This window comes from Alligator sinensis, unplaced genomic scaffold (genome assembly GCF_000455745.1).
Source record: "Alligator sinensis unplaced genomic scaffold, ASM45574v1 scaffold594_1, whole genome shotgun sequence".
In the NCBI taxonomy this organism is placed as follows: Eukaryota; Metazoa; Chordata; order Crocodylia; family Alligatoridae; genus Alligator; species Alligator sinensis.
In genome coordinates, this window is record NW_005842286.1 from 527,090 (window position 1) to 538,720 (window position 11,631).

Here is an 11,631-nt window from a genome sequence, read left to right on the forward strand (position 1 = left end):
CAGAAAGACTGGAAACCATTTTCTGTACATGCGTTTTTTTTACAGCCTATGCAATATCCACTCTTTCTCACAGACAAAAGGATGCTGACCAAACCATTCTTGGACACCCCCCTTGCTGTGCATCTCGGCCAGTCTGTATGTTCAGCAACAGGGCCCTTATTCTGACTGGGGCTGTTAGGCCTTACCGGGATACACATAATACATAAAATGGGTACTGCCAGGGAGAATTGTGCAGTCAGGGTTATCTGAGGCAACTCTTTGAAGCTTTTCCTGGAAATGTCACAGTTAAGACCTGCTGTTTCATAGTTTAGATCAATTGATAGGACTGATTATTCCTCCTCTGTGTGCAGGCATGCTGATAATTTAGCACAAAAGCAAAGAACAGAGTGGTGGCCGACAAACTGCTTGAAGTACAGGTGTTGATGGTACACGCTGATCTCCGCAATGAACAATAATTCTGTGAACTTCTCAAGTTCATTGTGTCTGTGTCCAGGAACTTGCTACAATGCTCTTTGCTACTTGAAGGATTTTGGCAGTGTTGCACAATGTTTTCCTTGTGTTAAGTTTTAAGATGGAATCGTTATGTACCATTGATACACCCCCAAAAAGTTGGGGTGAGGGGGAGTATAAGGAACTATTAGCTCCATACCTACTTGAGAGAGAATTTTTATCTGCATAAAGAGGCATTAACTTTGATTTTTATAGGTGAGAGAATGAATAAATCTTACAATCCAGTACCTTCAGAGTGACACTTTTTGGAATGTTAAAGGAACACTGAATTAAGAGTTTGGGGATAAGTTTATGATTTTATAGTTCTTTGAGTAAGTCTGATATCTTTTAGTAGACCAAAGTTGGTCTACTAAAGGATATCAGATTTACCCAAAGAACTTTGTCTGCCTATGTCTTTAGACCAACACGACCAACCTATACCCCTGATTTTATAGTTGCATTTTCCAGTTTTAAATGTCTTTTTCTCTGTGGCTGAGAGAAGCCCGTACAAAGAAACTGGCTAATTTCTGTAAGGATGGAAAGTCACTGAAATTAATTGGCCATAACATTCTACAAAGTACTGAAAAAATACTTGAAAAATATTTTCTCCAACTTGTTTGTAATGGTCTTGTTACCTCTTGCAGTAATAGAGGAAAGTCCTTTGTATGACTTCAGAATTGCTGGTGTCACTTCAGTCAGCTGTTACTAACCTACTAATGATAGAAAGAAGGACCGAAAGAATCATAGAAATGAAGGGCTGAAAGGGACCTCGAAAGATCATAGAGTCCAAGCCCCCTGCTCTGGGTAGGAATACTTCTGAGATCAAATGATCCTAGCAAGGTGTCTGTCCAGTCTTCTCTCAAACACTTCCAGACGTCCCTAATGCCAGGTTCCTCTTGTGTTGCGATGCACTCCTGATGTTCCCAGGGAATATTTATTACCTGTCTCCCTCTCTGGGTCTGTATTTTTCAAATCAAGCTTAGTGTTCATGAAAGGATGCTGGACTGTGAGGCTTGAAGTCTAAAATTCCCTGTTCATGGGACAGCTGCAATGCAAACTGCTCCACATGACCCCATTAGTAGGCCTCAATGATGACGTGGAAGAACAGGAGTAGGGTTTCATGTTCTTGGCCCTTTCTGGCAGGGCTCCACACCTTTTGGCGGCTTCTGGTGATCTGGAGAGCTATCCACTTGGATACCTCGATCCCAACTCTCTAGGTCTCCAGGCTGCTATCAGATTATCAAGCACTACCAGTTTTGCCCATATGTGCACTAGTAGCAGCTCACGTTAACACTCTTATTCCCAGTTTCCTGAACCATCCAGTCTTGTTCCTCAGCTCCTTTTTTCCCAGCGGACCTTCAAACCTTGCTTTACAAAGTACAATTAAACCAATTCCTCTTTTGCAATTTCTGCAGAGAATTCAGACCGGGAGATTTGCTGGGCTAATGCCAAACTACATTAGCCTCAATGGGCATTTATAGACATGCTCTGGCAGTGGCGGAGGGGAGAGGCACTTTAATTAGAGCGGCTCCAAGAGCCACTCTAATTATAGCACCCAGAGCATCACATGTATCAGTGTCTCCGTGCTAAAAAATGGCAGCAGGGGCGCTTTAACTGAAGCTCGTTGAACGTGCCCCCGCTGCCACTTTTCAGTGTGGGGACACTGATACACGTGACGCTGGGGTCTGCTGGAGCATGGCAGTTACCACGCTCCAGCAAACTCTGTTAATCGAGTCTGCTCTGATGCATTGTAATTACAGCATCACAGAGCAGCCTCTCTGCACGTGTACTGGTGCCCAATAGGCCCCCATTGGCTTGTGGCTGAGTTTGCTTACCATGTGACATTTCTGGTCTGCTGTAGGGGTTTAGCTTTTAGAAAAAAGCAAGCTCAGACTAAAAAAAAAAAAAAAAGCACTAGCTTTACTAGTCTGCCAAAGCTGTCAGGTATTTTACTCCACTTTGCCCCTACATGTGGGGAGATAGCTGGCTACTCCCTTGTTACAGTAGTTTGCCCGTTTGGACAGGTTTGCCAGCTGATCTAATTATATGTTATACTCGGGCTGCTCCATCCACAATCTAGCAAGCCTAGCAAAGTCTGCAAGGCCCAGTTAAACTGTAGGTGGGTTGTGCAGACTGAACTCTGTAAAATATCTTGCTTGGGGGGAAAAAGCAGCCTTTTTGGAATTTGCAGGCATAGTTCTTGCCAGAACATAATCCAACACTGGCATTTTAGTAAATGTGGTGGAATTATAATATATTTAATGTTATTGAAGTAATTTAAAATCCAGAATGTAGAGTAGCGGTTACTTGCCTTCTTGCCATCATAGAGAGTAAGACTGGAAGGGAGCTCCAGAGGTCACCTAGTCCAACTCCCTGCCTGAGGCAGGATCATACCTATCCATCCAGCCCATACAAATCCATAATTTAACCTCTTGGTAAAAGTACCATCAACCCTGACACAACACATGATAGTCAGTGGCCTCTGCATGACCTGAATCTAAGAGTGTCCTCTTCCCGGTCCTTCACTGCAAGTGCTCTAGCAAAGGATATACTCTGTTGCAGGGTCAGCTCTTCTTTGGAGCACATGCACAGTACCCTTTGTCTACTGGGTATGTGGTCCTGATCTTGTCAGGATGGGGTGCTGAGCTTGTCGGGAGCCCGGGTACAATGTCTTAATTAATATAAAATGACCAGCCTCTTCAGTGCGGGATGCAGTGCACAGGCACAGTCAGGTAACATTGCAAGGCTTGTCCCTGTTGAGAGAGAACTGAGGGACTAGGGAAGACAAGGAAGCAGGAGCTAAGCTTGGATTTGAAAAAAGAAGAGGAAGAAAGAAATGCTCCAGTCTAACCCCTGGGCTTGGCCACTCCCTTGCTGAACAGGGATGTGTTGGGATGCTAAAAACATAGCATGCACAGTCTCCAGCAAGTGGAGGGGAGGAAGTGATCTATAGCAACCTCTGTGGCTGATGTAAAATGGGGGAGGAGGGGGTCATTCATTACAGGGTCCCAGTCCAGCCTCCTTGTCTCTTAGCAAAGTGCGTAGTTATAACGCACCCCCGGATCAGCTCCATGGACACTCAGGCTAGGAACAGGTGCTGTATTTGTCCCTAGACAAGTTGTGCCTGTGTTTGTCCCAGAACATAAATATCCTGGGATTGGCATGTACATACACAACCCCTCTAATCAGCAGCTGAATGCACAGCCATTGTCTGCCATTGACTCCAGGATGCATTTCCAGGATAACCATTCAGGTGCACTTTGTGATCTTCTGGGATAAATTGTTAGTATTTCTTATCCCATGATTTGCGTAGGATTTATCCTGGGACATCTGAATGACTGCTCTTTCTTCTGGGATAAAATGGTTTATCCTGGGACAAATGCGGTGTCTTATTTGTAGCCCCAGACAGTGCAGCAGGAAAAATACCAGAGTCCTCTTTCTACTACAGCGTCCCTCATGGCTACAGCATAATAGAGCTCCACCATGGTAAAGTAGGGCTACAAAGCTTGCTGTGTTGATGCAATCTAAGAGCTCACCCTGGTGCCAGGCCTTGAGGAAGTGTTACAAATTAGAGAGAACACTAGAAGTGTGCGGGCATCCTCTGAAGGACCATCCCAAAGTACACAATTCATTGGAGACTTAACTTTACAATATAATTCAATGCAGGTGGTCAGATAGTGTATAACACCTTTCATCCAGTGTTTTCCTTGATATTCCATGACTCTGGATTTTTGGGAAGTGTCTAGATGCATCCCAGGATACGACCTTGCTTTTCACTGTGAATACCAGTTATCCACCTCCAAGGCCAAACTGAGCAAGTAACTGATTCCTTTATCTTTGTTCTCACCAGACTTTTCCCTAATTATTTTTTTAAAAAAATAGAGGGAGGTATTTGCCTTTCCAGCTGCAAACTGTTTGGGCAAGTCATAATAATCCTCTTATAGCAAGTTTCGCAAAGCTTCACTCCTGCATTGCAAAATGCCTGTTGTCTGGTAACTCAGCTGGATGCTTATATATATACAGGTTTATTGTGGGCTAACACTAAAACCTGAAGCTTTTACAATCCTGTTTGACATGCGTCAAGAGAGACCAGTTGGGACCTGCATGTTTACCTTGTGGTAAAGACAGTAGCCTGAATGCTCTGTTCCTTGCTGTGATATAGACTGCGGTGTCTTGAGCAAACCACCTGGGCCTTGTCTGCACTAGACTGTTTTTCCCTCCCCCAGAATCTCCCACAGGTGCTGTTCCATCAAAGTTAGGATTACTTAGATCTAGTGCGCACAAAGACCTGGTGGCCTCTAGTAGGCTAACCCCTTCCCTTCTGTCCTTTCCTGCTCAAACAATGTCTAAAGGACACTATGGCAAAAACATAAATTGCTGGCAGCCTCTGATCTCAGGCAGGAGCTCCCCTCGGGTGCTGCCAGCCTGGAAGCTGGCCTCAAAGTAGAAAGGGTAGAAAATTGTGGGGGGATGTTTGGAGGAAATAACCAGTGCAGACATTATATTCTATCAGGGCACATATACACGTGGACATTTACTCTGCAGTAACCTAAGTCTACATGCTCATGCCTGTACTGCGCAGTAACTATGATGACTTAAGATGACTTGGACGTAAATTTGCTACCTGCATCACGCAGGTAGCAAATTTATGCCCAATTAGTTACTGCGCAGTAACGCACATGTAGATGCGTTAATGCGCAGTAACAGAGTGTGCGGACTGACTTGGGACTAACTTTACTTCCAAGTCAGTCCAAACAGCATTACTGCACTTTAACACCTGCACGTGTAGGCACCAGCCTAAATCCAGTTACTGTGCAGTAATTTACTGCTCGGTAAATTTACTGCACAGTAAATGCACATGTAGATATGCCCTCTGTGCCCCAATTCTTCATCTATAAATGGGAATAACTCTTTACCCTGCCTCACCGTATATTTTGAGATACAAACAGGGTTAGGTAATGTTTGTGAAACACAATTCCCACTAGTTGCTATATATCGTTAGTACCTCACCGTTGTTTGGCAGGTGGGGCATGTTTCCTTATTTCAGCCCAGACAGGAGACGTTCCAAGTAGTGACACACGGGAGCGTATTTGATCAGCAGTAAGACAGTCCGAGAGGAGCCATCACTGATGCAGGAAAGGCTTTGCCTTGAATATTATCAACAGAATAAGTCGTTCACTTCTAACTACGTGGCCATTTCCTCCTCTTCATTACCCCACAAAACGTCATTGATAAGAGGTTGTTGCACAGTCGCGGCTGAGAGCAGAGGTTATTTGGAAGAATTTTGAATCATCAGTTAACTAGAAAAGATCCAGATTCTTTCAGATCCCAAGATGCTGCTGTGGTAAGGGAAGAAATAAAAAACCTGGCAGACACTTATCTGGAGTCAGTGAGGCAATACAGATAGATATTGCCCTTGATCTCAGTTTGGTGTTACTTTTAAAGTGATGTCTCACACTAATACCATGTTCACTTGCATACCACATGCACCTTTGCCCCACAAAAATGAGCCCTGTAAACTTGTGGGTCTTAAGTGGGGAAGCTGGATGTTGCTACACATCTTTGCTGGAGTAGAAGCATGGAGACACTACTGCAGTATGGTTGCCAGTTTCTCTCTCAAGCAGCAAGCAGGAGGGGCAGTCTGGTGTTAACCCTTTCTCATCCACTCAGATTGGGAACAGTTTTTGGCTGAGCAACTAAATTAGCAGCCAAAAAATGCTTTTGTCACAATTGGAGCTGGTGAGTGGCAGCAAAATCCAGGGCTGGCTCTGGGGCCAATTCTCCCCTAAGCAGTCTTTGTAGTTTTGCATAGTTACAGTCATGGCATGTAATGTTTGCCCTTGTGCCAGCAAAGAGGCAGTGTGGCCTAGTGAGTTAGGTACTAGATGAGGACTTGGGAGACCTGGGTTGTATTCCTGATTTTTGCCACTGACTTTTTAGCCGATCTTGGGCAAATAAGCTCTCCTCTCCCTGTGCCTCAGTTTCTCTCTCTATAAGCCAGGAATAGTGACCCTTACCTCTGTCACAAAACGTCTTCAGAACTTCTAGTGACAAGGGCTATATAAGAGTGCCCCGGTATTGCATTATTGAGTACCCAAGGCTCTGCTAGCTTGTTCTGCTGTTCACAAAACACTTGTGGTGTTCTGAACTCATTGCTAGTCTTTGTTACTGTAAATGTAATTCTCTCTCTTTTAGGGAGTCCTATCACTGAACGTGGAGTAACAACACCCAGCAGCTACGTGTCGTTTGCTGTTGCCGATGCAGATACTCCAGTCATGACCACTATAATAGAAAATACAGACTCACCAGTGTGGGACTTCCAGCAGCAAGCAAGGTGGGTAACACAGCATGTAAAGGCAGACACTTTCATTACCACACACCCAATCCACCAGCCAGTGGCCAGACATGAAATGAATGCGTCCATTTACTAGAATTGCCCCTTAAGGGACTGGATCCGAATTGTTATAATTCTGCATTTTGTTTTATCACCAGTAACTAGACCCCTTGTGATCCAGAAACAGCCTCTTAAATCTTGTATGCTGAAAGATGGGCTCTTTCTCCTCAAAGCAATTAGAGCTTTACTAAGCTTATCTCAGCTGAAAATCCTCGTTCATATGTTTTGCAACAGGGTAGGACTTGTATTTGAATTGAGTTTGAGGAAAGTTATGTTCTTGTGCCTCAAACAAGGACTTGGCAACTAGATGTGTATTCATTTGTGGGGGCAGGAAGTCAGGAATACTATGATCGTGGGCAGATCACTTCTTCCTTAGCTTCCCCACCTGTGAAATGAAGCTGTGAAAACTCTCATTTACCTCACTGGATGAAGTCATGATTGTTTGAAGGGGTTTGGGTTGTAGCCGTGTTGGTCTAAGGACATAGGCAGACAAGGTTCCTTGGGTGATTTTGATATCTTTTATTAGACCAACCCAAATGGTTGGAGAATAGTTATTAAGCAAGCTTTCGGGTTCAAAAACCCTTCGTCAGGCTAAGGAAGCTTCAGCAGTTGGTGTGTGCTCTTGGATGGAATGAAAAGTTTGAATGATTGTTTGAAAGCTTTTTGCAGATGAAGATTTTTTTATAGTGCTTTTCATGTCTTTGTTATACATCTTTACAACAGCTAGAGCAGTGGTTCTCATCCTTTTTAGACTCAAGGCACCCTCAACAAATGCCAACTCTTAGCTTTCACTGTTTTTTTAACTACAGAAAAAATAACAAAGCTGATTTTTCTGTTGCAAAGAACTCAGAAAGCTGACAGCAGGGCAGAATATTTCTAACATTGTGGATTCCTATGGGAAGTCTCTGGGTTTATCTCATGAATCCTACTTGCACACCTAACATTGCGTGGCACCTTTGAAAGGGTCTCAAGGCACTCCAAGGCTGAGAATCACTGAGCTAGTCATGAAGCCTGGAGATTCCTAAGCACGACAAGAATACAAATAACAACCTCCAGCAATAAATCTGTTTTGGGGATTCCATGGCTTCTGAAAAGTTTTGAAACCAAGTGTTTGCATTAATCCTCAGGCTGCTGCCATCAGGGTTTTCGTTGCTTAATGAAGTCAGCTTGAATCAATACAAAGGTGTTTTGCAGGCTGAACACTCGCTCATTGTTTGAATACTGCCTGGAAAATTATGCCTTGACTTCACAAGAGCATTCTTAGCAGCCAGACTGCTGTTTGTATAATGCAGAGACAAAGCATTGAAGGACACTGAGAGCTGCAGTTACAAGTTTATTCTCAAAAGGTATTGTGCTCAGGGCCTAATTTGAATCCTAGATTTGTGGCAAGTGCCCTGCCAGTGCTTTGTCAATCAGGATGTTTGTCATTTTGTTGTTTTAGATATTTTTGTAGAAACCAGTTGACAGCTAAAAATGTTACCCTGGTTTTCATGAGCAGTGATCTGTACTCATATTTTTCAGCGCTCTCTTGGTTTCTCATCATTTTTGGTATCCTAATCTAAAAATCTTTAGGAGCAGGGGAGAAAAGTTTTCTCCCAGGGTAAGCAAAAAAACCAAGCCCATGTAGAATTGTGCATTCCAGACTCTTTCAAGGGCATACGCTGACTTTCCCATCCACCAGCAAAACTTTGTATTTGATAAACACAATGTTACTGAAACTCCAGAGACGTTTTTTCCCCCTTCGGCTTCTGGCATATTTTCCTGTTCTTTGTAACAAACTATTATGATTTTGTTCTTAACAGACTGTCCAAAGAACTTCTTCTGGATCCACAGCAAACCCTGGTCTTTAAAGTATGGCATAAAGCAGGTAAATATGCATAGTGCAATACAGGAAAGAATATTTATTATGTCCATCCCTTTGTTCAGCCCAGACGGTGAGAAATTTGATTGCAAGCAGACTGAAGAAAGTCAGTGATGCTAGTGTCCTCATCCTAGGGGGAGGACACTACTAGCCAACCTACCTCTTTTGTTTCCTTTCTCCCCAAAGGTAGGGCAGTACACGCCAACTGTGAAAAGCTTCTGGCAAGTTTTAGTTAAATTTAGTTGGTTCAGGGTAATTTTGACAGGATTTCAGTAGTTGGACTTCCCTGGGAAAGGGGTCAGTTTCTTGTTTTTCTTTCACATTATTTGTTCACTCTGAAGTTAGCTGAAGAGTAGGTGGTCCACATGTTCCAGGATCTTTCCTTCCCCCTTTGAGCAGTCCATATCTGTGTCTTTTGCTTCTCTAGTTTTTCTCATCACTCATTTCACAAGCATACACTTCATTATGTTGTTACCACGCAGATGAAGTGAAAGAGCATTGTGCCCGCCAACACCCAAATACAGACCCTCAGGCCATTGTAAATTCTTACTGACCTAGGTGCTACTGATAACAATTGCTGTAGGAACACCAGGCTTTAGCAGATGAGATGGAAAGAGGGGAAATGGTACCAAAATATATTGGCAATTTAACTGTGAAAATATCTCCAGGTAGAGATCTGCAACAGTTCCCGGTACATCTGTTTCAGAATTATTTTATAGGACTGGAAAGGACCTCTTGGGTCATTGAACCGCGTTGTAGGTTCTTTGTCTGATGAGCTTTTTCATAACTCAATCAAGCTCCAGCTTAGATGAACTTAAATGGATTTTCCCCCCTCCATGACTCTGATGGGAAGGTTGTTCTGGAATTTGTTTGCTCTAGTGATTAGGAACCTCCTTTTCATTTCCAAACTAAATTCTTTCACAGCCAATTTATGCTTGTTATCCTTCAGCTTAAATACTCTTTTTTTCCCCTTCTTAAGTGTTTGCTCTCCCGTCTCTTCCTCTGTAGATAGCAGTCATATCCCCTCTCCACTTCCAGTTTGCAAGCCAATCTCTTACCTCTCCTTCTTATGTCAGGGTCTTCATTCACCTGGTGATTCTGGTAGCTTTTCTGTGCACCTGCTCTAGTTTCAATTAGTTTTCCTTGAGCATGGCTGACCAGAGCTGTGTGCAGGATCCAGATGAGGCCTCGCCAGCAATTTGTACAGCAGCATTAACATTTCTCCCCACTTCACCTGAAAAAACTCCTGGTGCTTCCTAGGATCATATTTGCCTTTGTCATGGCTGTGTCATGCTGACAGCTCACAGTTGTTCTGTGCTCCCCTAGATCAGCCAGGTCATTTTGTATCTCGCTCACTTCCAACTGAACTGCCATCAGTTTGTAGCTGAAGCTCTTATTAATCCTCAGAGATATGACCTTGCATTTTGTACTGCCAAACTGATCGTGTTTCTGTTACTTAAGTCCTCAAAGTCTTCCATTTCAGCGAGAGATTCTGATCCTCCTCTGTATTGGCAATGCCTCCCACCTTTGCTTTTTCAAGTCTCTGCAGATAATGAGTATAGGTATTTGGCATCTCCAATTTATGCTCCCAGCCCTAATTACTACTGGTGTTTTTGTAAATTCTTTGATTCATTCGTGAGCTACTAAGGTATCTTGCAAAGCCCTTCAGCTGGCTTCCTACTGGAGAAAGAAACTAACAGTTTTTGTAATACTAATGAGTTCTGTTACCTCTAGCCTGATCACTCTTCATATAAACCATTTTTACATGTTTTGGGGGTGGTGTTTGCCAAATACGACTTATCAGCGACTTGGACAAGGGGGGTAAAAAGCACCTTGTTCAAATTCGCAGACGACACTGAGATGTGAGGAGAAGTGGGCATGCTAGGAGGGAGGAATAGGCTGCAATCGGACCTGTACAGGTTACAGGGGTGGGCGGATGAGAACAGGATGGGTTTCAGCACTGACAAGTGCAGGGTGCTGCACCTGGGGAGGAAGAACCAGCAGCAGACCTACAGGCTGGGGAACTCCCTTCTCTTCAGTGCAGAGACAGAAAAGGATCTTGGAGTCATTATTGATGCCAAAATGAACATGGGCCAACAGTGTGGGGATGTGGTCAGGAAGGCCAACCGTACCTTGTCATGCATCCACAGATGCATCTCGAGCAGGTCCAAGGAGGTGATCCTCCCCCTCTACGCGACACTGGTCAGGCCCCAGTTGGAGTACTGCGTCCAGTTCTGGGCACCGCACTTCAGCAGGGATGTGACCGGCATGGAGAGGGTCCAGAGGAGGGCCACCTGCATGATCAGGGGGCAGCAGGGCAGGCCCTATGAGGAGAGGCTACGGGACCTGAACCTGTTCAGCCTCCACAAGAGAAGGCTGAGGGAGGATCTAGTGGCCGTTTACAAACTGGTCATGGGGGACCAGCAGGCATTGGGGGAGTCCCTGTTCCCCCGAGCACTACCAGGAATGACAAGAAATAACGGTCACAAGCTGGCAGAGGGTAGATTCAGACTAGACATCAGGAGGCGCTACTTCACTGTCAGGGCGGCTAGGATCTGGAACCAACTTCCAAGAGAAGTGGTGCTGGCTCCTACCCTGGGGATCTTTAAGAGGAGGCTGGATGAACACCTAGCCGGGGTCGTTTGACCCCAGTACTCTTTCCTGCCCTGAAAGGGGGTCAGACTTGATGATCCACTCAGGTCCCTTGCGACCCGACCAACTATGAAACTATGAAATGCTGTGACACTTTCTTAGCCTAGAGTCTGAGAAATTTGGTAAATTACTGCCAGGAAGGGAAGAGAATTTGTGAGATGAGTAGTAATTTTTACATAATCTTTAATAAGATGTACGGTTATGCTGTGTTTTAGTCTCCCTCTCCTCCCTACAC

The 11,631-nt window shown here is 44.3% G+C and overlaps 1 protein-coding gene across 1 annotated transcript in view; it reads left to right on the top strand.

The window, feature by feature from the left end:
• C2CD3 (C2 calcium dependent domain containing 3) overlaps window positions 1-11,631 on the top strand; it is a 70,233-nt gene that overhangs the window by 35,788 nt on the left and 22,814 nt on the right. The window contains 2 exon segments of the mRNA XM_006028072.3: window positions 6,685-6,823; window positions 8,686-8,750. Of these exon segments, the coding sequence (XP_006028134.2) occupies window positions 6,685-6,823; window positions 8,686-8,750 (204 nt within the window).